Genomic DNA, 19,196 nt, shown 5'->3' with positions numbered 1-19,196 from the left:
CTCCTCCAAACTGTGCCTGCCGGCTGGGTCTGAAATTAGGAAGCGAGAGGATTCTGAAGAGCACCATAACCCCAGTAGGACTATTTAACTGGAAGCAGCCCTGAAACCCATTCTCAACAGACTGGCCAGTGCTATTATTCCTATGTCCATTGAAACTCAATTGAGCTGTAGCAGGCCAAGGAAACAGTTGACTATCACAGGCCTCGTCTTCCAATGGACCTGGTGTGAATCATTAAATCTAGCCTTCTGCTGTATCTCCAGGCAAAAGGAAAAACCAATAGAACCAGGTTATTCTGTCATGACCCTCATTGTACCTCTCTCTTCCTCTAACTCAGCTGGAAGTAAACTAGGCCCTCATAGCATAAATATGAAGAGAAAGGAGTAAACTTATACTCCTTTGTGGGTATGTAGACAGGTCTCAGCCTAAGTAATGCAGAAAAGCTTGCACAAAGTTTGTCATCTCTGTATTTACTTGCACCAGATTCCACTTTACCATAGCTTTAGACAGAGAAGCTGTAGTTAAGGCAGATGGAGATGGTTTTATTTTTCTATTGTTATTATCCAAATTCTGCTATGGTACCTTCCACAAATGAGAACTGTGGCTGATGAGAGAGGTGGGTCTTCTAGACCAGTTTAATTGGTACCTTATGAAGAAGATTAAAGGTAAAAACTAAATTATCCCAGATGCTTCTTCCTCAGTGAGGAAGAATGCGGAGCAAGATAATTCTTGTGCCAGAACTAATATTAGTCTTCACCTCACGAAACAAACAGCAGCTGAGCAGCACTCCCCGCGGCCCCTCACAACAGGTACAGGAGCCAGCACAGTGCTCTGCACCAGCAAGCAGCAGCCCAGGTAAAATAAAAATACATATATTTTTTAAATTTTAATGTGTACAGAGTGACTCAGAGTGTAATCAAAATGCTGGCTGGTGATGGGCTTCTGGGTGGGGTCAGCACTTCACTGCCTAGAGCAAAAAAGATATATTTAATCATTAACAATGATGGCTCTGGTGGTAGGCTTCTGGGTGGGGGGTGGACTTCACTGCCTAGGGCAAAAGAAAGGTATATTTAATCACTAAATATACCTGTTTTGCCCTAGCAGTGAAGAGCCCACCCCCACTCAGAAACTCACCAGCAATACATTTTAATAGTGACCAGGTTCATTTTAAAAAGGTTGTCTATTTTTCATGTTGGTGGTGGGTTGTTGGAAGGGGATGGTCTCTGCAGTGCCTAGGTTAAAATTTTTTAAAAGTGTGGGTGGTCTTCTTTGGGTGGAGGTGGGATCTGCAGTTCCCAGGACATTGAAAAAAAGTCTTATATTTAATGTCATGGGGGGTGGGTTGGGAGTACTAGGCTACAAGGAGGGGTGGGGTGGTAAGATAGGGCTAATACTTAACTATGGGATGGATGGTGGGGAAGGGAAGGATAGCTACTGGGCTACAGGGATGGATGGGGGGTAAGGTAGAGAAGAGACGGGCTGATTCTGGGCTACGGGATTGGATGGGGGGGGTAGGGGAGGGAAAAGCTGATGTTGGATTACTTGGATGAATGGGGGGTAAGGGAAAGGAAAGGTCTTTGTTTTATGTTTTTGTGATATGTTTTAAAGCTATGTGTGTTGAATTGTGATCCGCTTAGAATTGCAGAGATAGTGTGGTATAGAAATTTAGAAAATAAATATTTCTAATTTTTGGTCTTTTATTCTGTAATTGACAAGGGTTGGTCTGTGGTCTGCATGTGACTGAGCAGGTGAAGGATATGTGACAAACTGTGGCAATTTTATTTTGTCAGCATCAGAATAGAGAGAAAACAGTAGAGCCAAAGGAAGGGAAAAAGACTTCAAAGATATTTTACCTGTTTTGCTTAATCAGGCATTTACATTTGTTATAAAGTAAAGTTTGAAGGATATATGCCATTGCTGTAATTATATTGCAGGATTCTGTTATGTGTGCTGATATGTTTGCCATTATAGAAGACTTATATCTGGTCAAGTTTGATATGGCATAATGTAACTATATTTAAAAATATTGTTTTTTTTTTCATTTCCATTAAAGTATGTATGTGGTTTATGATGATACAGGGCAACTGTTGGGCAAGCTACTTAGAAATCCATCATCAAGTGCATTCTAAGGCATTATTTTGTAGTATCCCAAGAAACACTACTCATACTTATATACATAGTGCCCACCCATATTAGCTCTGGGCCCACCCAAAATGTCAGGTCTGGCTACGCCACTGGTTGACAGACAGACGCCAGAGGGTGGTGGTGAATGGAATTCGCTCGGAGGAAGGAAAGGTGAGTAGTGGAGTGCCGCAGGGATCGGTGCTGGGGCCGATTCTGTTCAATATGTTTGTGAGTGACATTGCCGAAGGGTTAGAAGGTAAAGTTTGCCTATTTGCGGATGATACTAAGATCTGTAACAGAGTGGACACCCGGGAGGGAGTGGAAAACATGAAAAAGGATCTGAGGAAGCTAGAAGAATGGTCTAAGGTTTGGCAATTAAAATTCAATGCCAAGAAATGCAAAGTGATGCACTTAGGGATTAGAAATCCACGGGAGACGTATGTGTTAGGCGGGGAGAGTCTGATAGGTACGGGCGAAGAGAGGGATGTTGGGGTGATAGTATCTGAGGATTTGAAGGCAACGAAACAGTGTGACAAGGCGGCGGCCGTAGCTAGAAGGTTGTTAGGCTGTATAGAGAGAGGTGTGACCAGCTGAAGAAAGGGGGTGTTCATGCCCCTGTATAAGTCTTTGGTGAGGCCCCACCTGGAGTATTGTGTTCAGTTTTGGAGGCCGTATCTTGTTAAGGATGTAAAAAGAATTGAAGCGGTGCAAAGAAAAGCTACGAGAATGGTATGGGATTTGCGTTACAAGATGTATGAGGAGAGACTTGCTGAACTAAACATGTATACTCTGGAGGAAAGGAGAAACAGGGGTGATATGATACAGACGTTCAAATATTTGAAAGGTATTAATCCACAAACGAACCTTTTCCGGAGATGGGAAGGTGGTAGAACGAGAGGACATGAAATGAGATTGAAGGGGGGCAGGCTCAAGAAAAATGTCAGGAAGTATTTTTTCACGGAGAGAGTAGTGGATGCTTGGAATGCCCTCCCGCGGGAGGTGGTGGAAATGAAAACGGTAACGGAATTCAAACATGCGTGGGATAAGCATAAAGGAATCCTGTGCCGAAAAATGGATCCTCAGGAGCTTAGTCAAGATCGGAAGGCGGGGCTGGTGGTTGGGAGGCAGGGATAGTGCTGGACAGACTTGTACGGTCTGTGCCAGAGCCAGTGGTGGGCAGCGGGACTGGTGGTTGGGAGGCAGGGATAGTGCTGGACAGACTTGTACGGTCTGTGCCAGAGCCGGTGGTTGGGAGGATGGGCTGGTGGTTGGGAGGTGAGGATAGTGCTGGGCAGACTTATACGGTCTGTGCCCTGAAGAGCACAGGTACAAATCAAAGTAGGGTATACACAAAAAGCAGCAAATATGAGTTATCTTGTTGGGCAGACTGGATGGACCATGCAGGTCTTTTTCTGCCGTCATCTACTATGTTACTATGTACTATGTATTATCAAAACGAAAGATGGATGCCTATCTTGTTTCGATAATACGGGTTTCCCCGCCCCTTCCAGAGGACGTCCTGCGAGGACGCCCTCAAGAAAACTTGGGCGCCCCGTTCTATTATGCCCCTCAAAGTAAACTAATATCCTTCTATTAGAGGTATATAAACTAAATAATAAACCTTGCATTAAAGAAAGAAAAACCCTGTTTATATAACATTGGTTGTTTTGTGATGTAGTTTTTTTATGATTAGTCAGCTAGCCTGACAAATACCAGTTTATGATCTTAAATACTGAGTACCTACTTGTGGAAGCTGAAAACCATCATTTAGACATCCAAACTGCATGGCCATCCAAATCCTGATTTTATAAAGCTAGGATATTGATGTCTAAAACAGAAGTATGTCCTTTTGGCAAGGGGGCATGGTCTGGATGTGCAACTCCAATTTCAGAAAGGGAAGGGACACCTATGTCCGCAAAAATAGACTTTAGTATTTAGGCCTGGTGTCCAGGGCCGTGCTAACCCGGTAAGCGGGGTAAGCACGGCAGGAGGCGCCTCACCTTCGAGGGCGCCGCCGCCGCCACCGGCCGAGTCAGTGTTGTGTTCTAAAATTAAAAAATATAATTACCTCTCTCGCGTTGGCCGGCGCCTATATGCGCATGCGCTGCTGGCTCTGGCTGCTGCCTTCCCGTGCGCAGCGGCGCGCTCGTTCATCTGTTTAGACTTAGCACCGCCCCAGCTTTTCCACGCACGGCTTGACGTCATCGCGCCTGGAGCCTCGCAGGCAGTCCGACTCCGAAGGACCTGTACGGGTGTTGTTGCTGTCGCCGCCGTGTTGGAGTAGTGCTGCTGACTGCTGAGAGGAGAGCCGGCACCGCTGCTTGGATCCGCTGCTGCCTGCTCCCGCGGCGCTCGCATTAATTTTGTTTTTTGCTGAGAGAGTCAGACTGTGGTGGACATCATTGGTAAGGACGGTTTCACCTTGTTGTTAACTTTTCATTACTCTGTAATGGCTAGCTGGCCTACACTTATCGATATAGAAAGTTACATTTGAGGCTGCAGGTTGGGTGGGGGAACTGGAACCAACCAGGCCAGCTGGGGAAGAAAAGAAAGACAAGTCAAGGAGGAAATTTCTGTGTGAGGAACGAAGGAGGGGAGAGTAAGAGCTGATGGAACAGAAAGGCAAAGAGGAAGATAGGAAAAACAAGGCAAGGAAAATTCTGTGTGTTGGGGGGGGGGGGGGGGGAAGAGAACAAGCTAGAATCAGGGAGGAAGGAGGGGAGACTAAGGCACGAGGAAAGGAACTGGAAGATAAGCTGATGAGTAATAAAATGGATTGTGACATAAGTATAACAGTCATATTTCCAGTTCTAGTAGTACTTAAGATCCAGCAACTATGTTGTAAAAAAATGTTGAAACATAAAGATAAGTGGTTGTAAACCCTTTATTTGTTCAGCAATCCCACAAAGATGCACTCCATCTTTCAGCTCCTATTTCCTTTGCATCTTGTGCCAAACCGGGGGGGGGGGGGGGGGGGGCGCCAACTGATAGTCTGCAGGGGGGCACCAGAGACCCTTGGCACGGCCCTGCTGGTGCCCAACACATTCAAGTTACACAAAGATGTTCCAAATAATCAGCTCTCCACTGGAGGGATTAAGGTAAGTCACCCCCTTAATCCCCCCAGTGAATGCAATTCCCCTTCCCCCAATTGTGATGCTACATGGAATTACACTGTAAAGGGATGCTGGGATCTGTGACATCTTCAGGAACTATGGATATCCATGGTTCTAAAACTTCTTATTTTAATTAATTTCTTATATAATCACCCACAAACCATCAAAGTAGTATGCATTCAGGTATAGTAAGATTTTTTTGTCCCTGGTGGGCGCACAATCTGAGTTTATACAATTTGTACACGAGACAATAAAGGGTTAAGGAACTTGCCAAGATCACATGAAGCTGCTCTGAGATTTGAGCTGCCACAATGATGTCCATGTCCCTTGTTTTACCCCATCCAAAGTTTGGATGCTTCAGTTTGTAAAACGGATGGACATAACCAGCACATGGACATCCATTTCTCATGTATTTTAGTACAGGCTGTATGTCGGCAGATCCTGTTCTAAAATACTAGTATCACTGGCAATGTACTGACCTGGACATCCTTATTCTGAGTTGGACATTCTTTCTAAAATGTCATTCCACATGTATAGCTGTAATATTCAGTTACTGTAATATTCAGAAATGTATTTGTCATCTAAGATTTACATGACAAATACATGTGTAAACGATTAGAATACTATATGGATGTACGTTTGCCCATAAGTCTGAAGATGTCAAATGCCTATATAAAATAGCACACAGTTGGAAGCTGGACATACACATGAACGTACACATTTGAGACATACAGATATGAGAGGAGTATAGAGGTGGGAAGGGTGAGGTGCACAGTTATACATAAATTATAAAGTGCTATACGTTATGCATGTGTTTTCACAGTTTAGGCATGAACTCCAAGCTCTATGGTTAGTGTTTGTACTTGCACCTAAACTGTACGCATATATCTAACCTCTTATGCTAGTATTCTGTAAAGAAAAGCAGGATCCTATTTTCCTTTATAGAATAAGCACCACATAGGTGCTCTCTAGGTGTCTAAACATATGTGCATTATTGTAGTCTTCTTTAGGACTGCTGAATATTGCCGCTATTGAAGTTATATATGGTGGTGCCTAGTTTTAGGCACAAACTACATTCATCAGTGTTGGCATTTTAGTCACTTATGTGTGTAAGTAGCAACAGATGTACAAAAATGACTGCTTATAAAATACCAAGTGTTAAATATAATATCCTTTTGTGGCTGTATCCTCTTTTCCTGACAGAATCCAGGATATATGACTTATATAATAGTCAAATAATTTTTTTCAGCTCACTTTCAGCAAAATATATTTTTCGACATATAGTATTACAATGTTGCTGTTTCTGTGTTTATTGATTGGTTTATTTATGTCAAATCATTTGATATACTGCTTTTAAAATCAGTAACACTATAAACAAATTCTTAAGATATTAGATGACCAAGAAAAGGTTAATTTACAATTTTTATGATTTTGATCCACATATGCCTACAAACATAAGTCCTATACACACTGTTAAAGTGCATGCCAGCATTAAGCAAATCTTGCCAAAACATACCTTCCAACATGGATCCTCATTTGCTAGCACATGGAAAAACGGCAGAGAATAGGTTAGTGGGCAAATAAATAGTGCAAAGTAAGATCACTCTCAGGTATATTAGTGATTTTAGTGAAGATTAGATGTTGGGAATGAAAGGAAAGCCAAGTTGCTTAACTATAATTGTGTTCCCTATGGACATCAGGATAAATCAGAAACATATGTGGATGACAATATTTGATGGCACTGGGGATGAAACATTCACCAGATGTGGAGCTGGCATCACAAGAAACATCTGAACACCGAAAGAAATCAAGTGTGTGTGATTATTCTTCTATCCACAGAAAACACCAGTTACAAATCAGCAACTATGCATTTTCTATGGGCAAGCAAAATGGGTCATTCACACAAATGAGAACTCCTAAGCTGCAGTAAGGGTTGTATTGAAGTTCCCTAACTAGGCTCTTCTTAAGAACACCTGCTCAAATGGGAAGATGTTGAACAAAAATTTGAATTGATATTCAAAGCTATTTAACCGGCTGACTGCTTAAATTGATTGTTTGGGGTTATCCGCTAATTTTTAGCGCTGAAAATTAGAAGTTAGCACCTAAGAGAAAAATGACTATTTTGAGGCCAATCCGGGGCAGAGTTAGCACTTGGCTGGTTATGCTCTAGATGGCTTTTAGGTACCCCATTACAAAGATACTCTCGGGGAGGAGGGGGGGGGGGGGTGGGGAAATAGCATTTTTAAGCCTGTGGAGTATATGCAGGTAATTCTTAAGTTACACGGGCAAATTCCTTTTACACTTATCCTCATAAATTGACTTGTGATCTCAAAAGCTCATATGCATAATCTTTGGAAAGTTATACACTGGTATAGATCTTTTAAAATATGGCAATAAAAATAAAAAATAAAAGGCGGGGATAGTGCTGGGCAGACTTATACGGTCTATGCCCTGAAGAGGACAGGTCCAAATCAAGGTAGAGTATACACAAAAAGTAGCACATATGAGTTGATCTTGTTGGGCAGACTAGATGGACCGTGCAGGTCTTTTTCTGCCGTCATCATCTACTTTGTATAATGAAGAACTTAAAGGAACGGATATTAAAGAAAGATAAATAGTACTCAAATAATGTCAGAGAAACCCCAGTGAAAGTAAATACAATTTGTATTATTTCTTTTGAACACAGAGCTGCTTTATTAGGAAACAAGGCCAAATATATCAATTTCAGAACTGTAGACAGCTAATAATAATCATTAATTTGGAAAAGCTAACCTAGCAATAGAGAGAGAGAGAAATATTTGGTGCAGCACATTTACAACAATGTACTTGTCATTTAATAATCTTTACCTTTTGATGAAAGAAACAATGGATTATTCAAATAATTTGATGATAGGCGTTTCCTCTGCAGAAAAAGAGAAAAGCATGACTTTATAAGACATTGGAATTCAGAGTATCAGGCTGAGAAAACAATGTTTATGTTAAATAGACAAGTAAATACCAAGTTTTTCCTTGCAACTCAACAGCATTACAATGTCAACTGTTAGAGTGCAATTTTTTCTCTGAAAGCCTATACGCTTAGATTTGTGAGGTTGAATTAATACTTCTTTGAATGTGCTGCATGCATATGTTATAATTTTATCTGAATACTAAGGGACCCTCTTACTAAAGTGTGGTAAGCAGTTAGAGGTTAATTCTATAAACTAGGTGCTAAAATTTACATGTGTGTTAGAATACTAGTATTCACACATTTTTGGGTGCATATGTGCCAGTATGCTGCCTAAGTGCTGTTCTTCAGATATCCACTTAACTTACATTGCATGTATTTGCAAAACATACACAGAGGTGGAGCATGGTCGGGACATAGGTGTGGCTCAATTATCGGCACTAATTAGAATTTACGTGCTCAACTTTCAAAGCGTCTTCTGTAAAGTGGTGCGTGTAAATTCTAATGCACTGATCTCAAAAGGGGTGTGGCCATGGGAGGTGCATGGGCAGGTTGTGGGCATTCCTAGAAACTACACGCACTGTTATAGAATACGCCCAATCTGTGACTAAGTTAGGCACAGGCATTTACATCAGGTTTTAGATGGCATAAGTGGTTGCATCTAAATTTAGTCACTGGTCTGAGCACTACATATATTCTATATGTGCGCCTAACATTATAGAATAGTGCTACGTGCGTGTTTTCTGCGTCAATTTTTGTGGCACCATATATAGAATCTAGACAATGCACAAACTCCATCATTCTATAATCTGGCACCTTAGGTGCCAATTGTGTGCATACGTTATAGAAAACTAGTACTTATGCACATACGAGCACTTTTATGCACAAGTGCTAGGTGCTATTCTATAACTTACATACCCAAATCATGGCATTCAGCATCTCTTTCCTTCCCTTTTCCTTTCCCCCCTACCTATCGTGTCAAGCATTCCCCCTCCCTCTCTTTAGCATAAATCTACTTCCCTTCTTCCTTGCCCCTGTTGCCCATGGTGCCCAGCATTCCCCTTCCCCTCACTATCATCTCTTACCTTCCTTTCCCCTCTTGCCCATGGTGTCTAGCATTCCCGTTCCTCTTTCCCTCTTTAGCATACCTCTCCTTTCCTTCCTCCTTCCACCTCCTGCATATTATGTCCAGCATACCCCTCACCTCCCCCTTCCCATTTTCAGCATATCTGCCCTCTCCACCATCCCATTCTACAGTTGTAATGTATTTATTTATTTTAAAAATGTATAACCCACTTAAAACCTAAGCGGTTCATATCAAGTACACTCAAAATAAAAGAAAACATCATATACAAAATGGACATATCAAAATCAGTAGCGCTATTCATCCATTATTCTTTCCAACATCAATGGTGCTATTAATACGTTATCCTTTACTAGTCAGCTTTCTACCATTCAAATATTAATAGAAGCAAGTTTAATTATTTCCTAAATAAAGGTCTTTGCACACCTAAGTGGAATTGCGTTATCATTTGTTAATATGACTTACGTCCCTCATAAAAAGGCCTGCACAAAAAAGTGAGTCTTTAACGACTTTTTAAATTCCATAACAGTGATCCAGCCACTGAAAAGCCTGAAGTTCTCATGCTGACGTGGAGGGGCATAATCGAACGCGAATGCCCATCTCCATGGGCGTCTATGTCCGCGAACGGGTACATGAAGGGGCGGGACAGATCGTATTTTCGAAAAAAATGGGCACCCATCTTTTTTTTCGATAATACGGTTTGTGCCTGGCAAATGCATCGGATTTGTGTGGATTTGAGCTGGGCGGTTTCATTTTTCAGCGATAATGGAAACCGAAGGCGCCCAGCTCAAAAATGAACAAATCCAAAGCATTGGGTCGTGGGAGGGGCCAGGATTCGTAGTGCACTGGTCCCCCTCACATGCCAGGACACCAACCGGGCACCCTAGGGGGCACTTGTAACAAGTAAAAAAAAAAAAAGTTAAATACCTCCCAAGTCCATAGCTCCCATCCCTTGGGTGCGGAGCCCCTCAAATCCCCCCCCAAAACCCACTGCCCACAACTCTACACCATTACCATAGCCCTAAGGGTTGAAGGGAGGCACCTACATGTGGGTACAGTGGGTTTTGGGAGCGGTTTAGAGGGCTCCCATTTACCACCACAAGTGTAATAGGTAGGGGGGATGGGTCTGGGTCCACCTGCCTGAAGTCCACTGCACCTACTAACAACTGCTCCAGGGACCTGCATACTGCTGTGATGGAGCTGGGTATGACATTTGACGGTGGCATACAGGCTGGAAAAAAAGTTGTTAAAGTTGTTTTTTTTTTGGTGGGAGGGGGTTAGTGACCACTGGGGCAGTCAGGGGTGGTCATCCCCAATTCCCTCCGGTGGTCATCTGGTCATTTAGCGCACTTTTTTGGGACTTGTTCGTGAAAAAAAGGGTAAAAAAAAGTGACCTAAATTCGCGCAAAAAACGCCTTTGTTTTTTTGATTATCGGCTGAAGGCGCCCATCTCTCCTCGGCCGATAAACACACCCCAGTCCCGCCTTCAACACGCCTCCGACACGTCCCCGTCAACTTTGTTCATTCCCGCGACAGAGTGCAGTTGAAGACGCCCAAAATTGACTTTCGATTATACCAATTTGAATGCCTTTGCGATATGGGCGCCTATCTCCCGATTTGGGTCAAAATCTGGGCGCCCATCACTTTCGAAAATAAGGCTGATAATGTACTCTGGTCATTGCCTTTACATTTAACCGCATTGCAGTCTTTAATCTCAAAGTCCTCTAAGATGATAAACATAGGGTGTTTGTAAACTACTAAAGCACTTTTCCATAGAAAGACTGATACAGAACCTTATGCTGTATCCTGTATTTCACTGGTAACCAGTGGAGATGTTTCAAATAGGGGTTATATAATCAAATTTAGACATGCCAGCAATCAATCTAGCTGTAGAATTTTGAATAGCCTGCAAAGCTTTCATCCACAAAATACAAATCATTACAGTAATCTACTTTAGATAGTACCAAACTCTGTACAACACTTCGGAAATACAACATAGTCAACATTGGTTTTAACCTACATAATAAGCAGAGTACCTGAAAAAATGTTTGCTGAACCCTGGCAATTTGCTCTCTTATAGCCAGCTTCGCATCCAGAACACTCTCCCAACAGTTTCACTTCCTTCTTCACTACTCCCTTACTTCTCTCACCAGGGTGGCAAATCTATCATCTGCCCTTTTAATGTGGCTCTTTTAATTATTCAAAGTAATCCTATATAATAAAAAGCACCTCCAACATTCTGAAGCTGACTCCATGGCACTGTGGCAGTGTAGGGTTTGTAAGTCTGTAGTTCAGCGTTTCATTGGCTCTCACTGTGAATGAAGAACCAATCAGACAGAACGGAACTTGGAGGAGGGAAGTGGAGTGGATTGAATCTCTAACGTAACAAACAATCATATACAGGGAGGTACGAACATCAGTGGAGGCAAGTGCACAGAATGGAAGGGAAGACAAACATTTAATCACTTTGTCACTCACACACATCACACACACACACTCAATCACTCTTTGTATCTCTCTCTTACACTGTCTGTAAAACACACTGTTACTCTCAGTCTCTCACATGGGCAACTGTATGTTGCATTCTCACGAGTAAGGAGCTCTTCTGATGTGATTGTTAAACTGAATGAAGGGCCTGAACAAGGAAAACTTTTACCACATTGTAACACAGTTTACACAAAAAATATTGTATATAAAGAAATCTTACACATGTAAACAACAATTATATTCAGAATACAACCGTGGAAACATTAATGGCAGGAACTCATTACATTGCTAGCGCCCGTTTCATTGCGGTAAGAAACGGGCCTTTTTTACTAGTATATTGATAAAAAGAGATAGATGTCCAAAAAGTCACATAAGTCAGTATTTGGATGTTTATCTCACAGAAACGTCCAAATCAGTATTATCAAAACCTCTTTTTGAATGTCTTTCTCTGAAGTCCTTCAGAAGGACATTCAAATCTGAAGGGGGCGTGCCAGGGGTGTGTTCAAGGCTGGACTTGGGCGTTCCTAAGACATGGATGTCTTTCAGCAATAATGGAACAAAACAAAGACATCTAAGACTAAAACGTAGATGTTTTGAGCTAGACCTGTTTTTAAAGTGAATAGCTGTAGTGGGAATTGAACCCACTTCCCCAAGATCAAAATCTGCTGCACTAACCACTAGGCTACTCCTCTACTCCACACAAGAGTTGCCTACAAATGACCAGATGACCACTGGAGGGACTCGGGCATCACCTCCCCTTACTCCCCCAGTAGTCACTATCCCCCTCCCACCCCAAAAAATGTGATTAAAAATATTACTTTCCAGCCTTTATGCCAGCCTCAGATGTTATACCAGGGGCATAGCTAGGTGGGGCCATGGGCCCCCATAGATTTAGCCCTGGCCCCCTCTACTTTTGACCCCCCACCACCACTTTCGACCCCCCCTCCCGCCGCTGCCACTACTGACCCTCCCTCGCCACCAGGTACCTTAGCTGGCGGGGGTCCCCCAACCCCCGCCAGCCGAAGTCTTCTTCGGCGCCGGTCTCCACCGCCTTCACTGATCTGTTTCTGTGAGTCCTGAAGTCCTGCATGCTCGTCCTGCACAGGCTACATACAGGACGTGCATGCAGGATGTCAGGAGTCAGGACTCACAGAAATAGATCAGCGAACGCGCCGGAGACCGGTGCTGAAGAAGACTTCGGCTGGCAGGGGTTGGGGACCCCTGCCAGCAAAGGTACCTGGTGGCAGCGGCGACGGGGAGGGGTCGAAAGTGGCGGGGAAGGGTCGGTGGCTGGGGGAGGTGGGCTAAAATGTGCCCCCCCCCCCACCTCGGGCTCTGGACCCCCCCTCCCGCTGAGGTCTGTCTACGCCCCTTTGTTTTACTCAGGTCAATTAGAATAGCATGCAAGTCCCTAGAGTAGTCTAGTAGTGGTGCAGTGCACTGCAGACAGGTAGACCCAGACTTCTACCTCCCCCTACTTGTTACACTTGTGGAGAAGACTGTGAGCCCTCCAAAACCCACCAGAAACCCACTGTATCCACATATTGGTGCTCCCTTCACCTGTAAGGGCTATGGTAGTGGTGTACAGTTGGGGGTAGTGGGTTTTGGGGGGGGGGGCTCAGTAGACAAGGTAAGGGAGCAATGGTGAGATGTGTACTTGGGAGCATTTTATAAAGTCCACTGCAGTGCCCCAAAGGAGGCCCTATTGCTTTCCTGGGATGTCACTTTTCCACTATTCTACCTGATGCCAAGCTTTCTATTTTTTTTATAACATCTGAGCCTTGTGTCTATTGTTTATCATTAGCTTGGGGCTTTGAATTCAGATCTATAGATGAAAAGGAGGTCTCATTACATATATCTAAATACCAGAGTGCTTTTTTTCCATACTTCATTCCCTAATTACCTGTCCAAATGCAACTCCTCAGTGCATGTAAATGGTTTCATCCCTGTGTGGATTCTCTGATGCCATGTGAGGCTTTCTTTCCAACCAAAGCTTTTACCACACTCAGGACATGTAAATGGTTTCACTCCTGTGTGTATTCTCTGGTGCATTGTGAGATTTACCTTCTGACCATAGCTTTTACCAGACTCTGAACATGCAAATGGTTTCTCTCCTGTGTGAACTTTCTGATGCACTTTCAGATTATATTACAACCAAAGCTTTTACCACACTTAGAACATGTGAATGGTTTCACTTTATTGTGGATTTTCTTGTGTATTTTGTACATTTTGCATTTGGATATATTTGTTTGAAAATGGACCAAAAAATAAAACATCCAAATCACAAAACATTTTTCCAAACTGCATTTTCAAAAGGAAAAGATAAGACGTTTTTGGTAGAAAATTACCTTTCCTGTTCTGATTTTGGATGTTTTACAAAAAAAAAAATTCAGACTTAGATGTCGTATCCAAAAAAGCCCCTTGTGCATTTGACTTGCCCAAAGTCACAAGGAGCAGTAGTGGGAATTGAACCCATGTTATGTTGCCAGATCAAAGTCCACTGCACTAACCATTAAGCCACTCCTCTGTTTTGGATGTCTTGCATTTGGATGTCGTTTGGTCGAAAATGGACCAAAAGAAAAAGGACGTCCAAATCCCAAAACATCCAAATTACAGGACGTCCACAGTATTTTTGAACACAAAAGATAGACGTCCATCTTTTTCGAAAATGACCTTCTTTCCTGTTCACAATTTGGACATCTTTGTAAAACGTCCAAATTCTGATTTAGACGTTTCTTTCGAAAATGCCCCTCTAAGTCAAACACTGTTTACCTTCCAGTGATTTCTCTTTAGAGTATATTTGTACTAAGTAAGTAGGCTGTCGGTACTTCACTAGTTTAAAACCTGGCTGCCTCACTGTGCTAATGAAAAGGCACTACTGGACATTTTGCATTTTACAATAGATAGTGTGCTGTATACCATGGGGTCAATATTGAGCCGTTGGCAGTCAGTATTTTTATAATTAGTGACTACCACTAGCTAATTTAGTCCTGGATATTCAATACTGGGCTATATGCAGTCTCTGACACTGAATATCTCGGTCAGCAGTGGTACCCAGAATTTATGTGGGTACAGCCAATATCCTGTGACCGTACCTGCATAGCTAACTGGGCAAAGACAGGACTGCAATTTAAGTGGTCCTTCTTGCTCGGTTAGCTATATGGTCATCGGCACCAAATATTGCCTGCATAACTCTTTGCTTGGCCCAGACTCCGCCCCTAGGCTTCCTTGACAATCAGAGGGGATATTCAGTGGCACTATCTAAGCATGAGTGAACTGGGCAGGAGCCTCTCCTGTCCAGTTAAATCATTCTGAATATCCCTATAGGGGCCCACATTTGTTAAGGAATCAGCACTCTATTTAGGTTTGTACTGAATTTACGATCATTAGCAGGCTACTCTGGTGATGTGCCAAACCATATTGTTAAAATAGCATTTATTATGTACTATACAGTACATATCAAGGCCAAAGGTAGTGCTATACTAAGCGCATATTATTTATGACACTGTGGAGGTGATTTTAAGGCCTCTTTATATGAAGAGAATTTCACTGCTGTATACACCTATATATGTGCAAACAATAACATACACACAGGTATTCCCAGAAGCAATGTGCATGTATATTTTATAAAATATGCACATACACACATTACCCTCTCATTCTAAAAGGTTAGACACAGAAGTTACACATCTGGCATTTCAGTGCCATAAATGCAGAAGGGCGCTAAGTGCTACTCTGTATGTTGAAAAGATGGTGTGAATCTGCAGGCTGTTGCAAAATGTTATTTACACAAAAAGGGGGCATAAAATGGGCAGGGCCTACCCCACATCAGCGCATGCAAAACCCATTCTACAAAGCTTGAGAAAGTTGATGATGCACAACTGCCATGACCAAGCGTATATGGTGACTAAGTGACTGCAAACTTGTCTTCTGTGACCAGGCATTGTGACTAATTAGGTTTTTTTTATTTTTGGCCTTTTGTGCCTTGCTATGCAGTAATATAGGAAATAAGAGTTTATGCTCTTAAAACTTTTCAGGATGAAACTTTTTCTTTTTTTATTAATGTCCATTCTCCATACTGTATGTAGAAATGAGGTCCAACTGTAAACATTAATTCAAGTAACAGAGAAATAAATGAAGTACCTCTGGTTCCAGAAGTCCACTGTACGCTGGGTTAGCAGTACTCCTTCGCTTTCTTTCCTGACGTTTGCTTTGGATTTCTATAATCACAGAAAAAAAAAACCAGTCACTATATGTTTCCCTCTATGCTGTCTATAGAAAAATGTAGATGGAACTTGTTCAGCAACGTTTCTTTTTGATACAATATATATTACCAGTTTGTAAATATAGCAAGCAAGAATTGTATATACTACCACATTAGAAATATAGCATACATGCTTTTAAAAGGTCTTATGAAAAAGGGTTGAGATGCATATTTGAAGGGCTCTGCTGTTGCTAGGGGAAATCATTCTGAAAATATCCATTTGAAACAACAGCAGCTGGAGACCAGGGCTAATATTTAGTAACGGAACTCCAGCTACACCAGTTTCTTTACAAGAAAAAAACAAAAACAAAAAATTTTAGACTGACTTTTCAAAACTTTTGAACAGCAGATCAAAAGGAAATATGTAAGAAACCACAAATAAATAATTACAAAAAGAAAATAAAGACCACAAGAAGAAAACAAGATTAGCGGGATCCATAAAAATTAGCCTACAAGCATGGATATCGAAGAACAATCAGGAACAAAACGAAAAGTTATTGCACAAGAAAACAATATGGTCTATATAGCTCTATAACTTACTAATGAAAGTTTAGCCAGCATATCACTCCAGACCACCTGCAGCCTTCTCAATGTGTGCATCCTGCTTAGAATCCATAAGCATCTTAGGTTGTATATGTCCATAAAAAAAGTTGTGCAAAAAAGTTTAACTACCCCTGACAAAATTCTCTGTTTCAATGAATCATCAAGTAAACAGAAGATGACAAAACCTCTATAGTTGCACAGTTGGATGCAGATAGGGTGTCAGAATAGGACATTGCAGGAGTTAGTGATGAGAGCTCAGTAAGAATGCTAAAAAGCCATTCAGGATGACAGGAAGACTTTTCAATCAGGGGTCCATTTACTAAGGTGCGGTAAGCCTAATGTGGGCTTACAATGTGGTAAAAGGGCACTACCGCTGGACATGCTGAGGTGTCCCGTGGTAGTTTTCTGCTCAGTGTGCACAAATCCCACATTGGAAAATATTTTTAATTTTCCAGTGCAGAAGGCATTGCCGATGGGTAGAGAGTAGGTGTGCCTCTGCTAATCAGGCAGTGTGGGCACATTACCGTATGCTATCCAATTAGCACAGAAGTAGCGTGGGAGCCCTTATCGCCTCCTAAATAGGTGGAGGTAAGGGCTCCTGCAGTAATGGCCATGCGTTAATGGGGCCATTACAATAAGCTCTAGCAAGGCGGCCATTTTACTGCTTTATAGAATACTAGGATCAGTGGTGTACCTTGGATTGAATGGGCCCCGGGTAGAAAAACTGAAGCCCCCCCCCCCCCAAAAAAAAAAAAACCCCACAACATTGCTTAGTGGGATGGGGGAGGGAGAAGGCACATTTTCTAAAGCAGACATATTTATTTATTTATTTTATTTATTTATTGCATTTGTATCCCACATTTTCCCACCTCTTTGCAGGCTCAATGTGGCTTACAATACATCAAGAATAGTGGAAATATATTAGAAAATACATATTTAGTGTTATAGGAGGGTCTTGGTCAACTTGATAATGATAAAACATGATAGTAGTATTACAAGAAGATATTGTAAGACAGCCCTGAATATCTGTGGAGGAGTTGTGTGTATTCACATTGGTTGATCTTTGTGGTATGCCTTGTTAAAGAGATGGGTCTTCAGTAGTTTGCGGAAGCTCGTTAGTTCGTGGATCGTTTTTAAGTTGCGCAGCAATGCGTTCCATAACTGTGTGCTCAAGTAGGTAAAGTTTGACGTGTGCATTAGTTTGTATTTTAGACCTTTGCAGTTAGGGAAGTGCAGATTGAGGAATGTGCGGGATGATCTTTTGGCATTCCTGAGTGGTAAGTCTATCAGATCTGCCAAGTAGGCTGGTGCATCTCCGTGAATGATTTTGTGAACTAGGGAGCATATTTTGAACGTGATGCGTTCTTTAAGTGGGAGCCAGTGTAGTTTTTCTCGTAGGGGTTTAGCACTTTCATATTTTGTTTTACCGAATATGAGTCTAGCTGCAGTGTTCTGGGCTGTCTGAAGTTTCTTGATTATTTGCTCATTACAGTCGGCGTAGAGTGCGTTGCAATAGTCTAGATGACTGAGCACCATTGATTGTACCAGGTTATGGAAAACAGTCCTTGGGAAGAAAGGTCTTACTCTTTTTAATTTCTACATCGAGTGGAACATCTTCTTGGTTGTGTTTTTCGCGTGGCTTTCGAGTGTTAGGTGTCGATCGATTGTAACTCCAAGAATTTTTAGGGTATCCGAAATTGGAAGGTTCAAGTTTGGTGTGTTAATGGCGGTGAATTTATTCTTGTTATGTTGAGATGTGAGTATTAGGCATTGAGTTTTTTCTGCATTAAGTTTCAGCCGAAATGCATCCCCCCACGAATGCATGATCTGGAGGCTTTGGTTGATGTCGTTGGAAATTTCCTTTAGATCTTATTTGAATGGGATGTAGATCATTACGTCGTCTGCATATATGTATGGGTTGAGGTTTTGGTTTGATAATAGCTTGGCCAAGGGTATCATCATTAAATTGAATAGAGTCGGCGAGATCCCTGTGGGACTCCGCACTCAGGTATCCATGGGGCTGAGGTAGTCGAGTTAGATGTCACTTGGTATGAACGTGTGGTTAGGAATCCCTTAAACCAGTTGAGAACGTTACCTCCAATTCCAAAGTAATCAAGGATATGTAGTAGTATTCCATGATCAACCATGTCAAAAACGCTTGACATGTCAAATTGAAGTATGTTCTTTCCAGATGCAATCGTTTGTTTGAATTTGGTCATGAGAGTAACTAGTACTGTTTCTGTACTGTGGTTAGACTGAAATCCTGACTGGGAGTCATGGAGTATTGAGAATTTATTTAAATAGTTTGTGAGTTGTTTGGTCACCAATCCTTCCTTTAGTTTGGTTATTAAGTGAATGGATTTTATTTTATTTATTTTTGTTATATTTGTACCCTGCACTTTCCCCACTCATGGCAGGCTCAATGCAGCTTACACGGGGCAATGGAGGGTTAAGTGACTTGCCCAGAGTCACAAGGAGCTGCCTGTGGCTGAAGTGGGAATTGAACTCAGTTCCTCAGGACCAAAGTCCACCACCCTAACCACTAGGCCACTCCTCCAGATGCTACTGGTCTGTAGTTGGTTAGTTCACTGGCACTTTTCTTTGCATCTTTGGGTATGGGGGTGAGTACTTTTTTCTAC

At 42.1% G+C, this 19,196-nt stretch overlaps 1 protein-coding gene across 1 annotated transcript in view; it reads right to left on the bottom strand.

Annotated features, from left to right (window-relative positions):
- Positions 1–19,196, bottom strand: part of PHF21B (PHD finger protein 21B) — a 559,570-nt gene that overhangs the window by 204,481 nt on the left and 335,893 nt on the right. The window contains exons 9-11 of the mRNA XM_030215094.1: positions 15,894–15,970; positions 8,083–8,137; positions 6,752–6,774 (exon numbers count right to left, since the gene is read on the bottom strand). Coding sequence (XP_030070954.1) covers positions 6,752–6,774; positions 8,083–8,137; positions 15,894–15,970 — 155 coding nt within the window. The remainder of the gene's footprint in view (positions 1–6,751; positions 6,775–8,082; positions 8,138–15,893; positions 15,971–19,196) is intronic.

The sequence above is a fragment of the Microcaecilia unicolor genome, chromosome 9 (genome assembly GCF_901765095.1).
Source record: "Microcaecilia unicolor chromosome 9, aMicUni1.1, whole genome shotgun sequence".
Lineage (NCBI taxonomy): Eukaryota > Metazoa > Chordata > Amphibia > Gymnophiona > Siphonopidae > Microcaecilia > Microcaecilia unicolor.
Note: the sequence above shows the minus strand (reverse complement) of the source record. Positions and strands in the feature narration are given on the sequence as shown.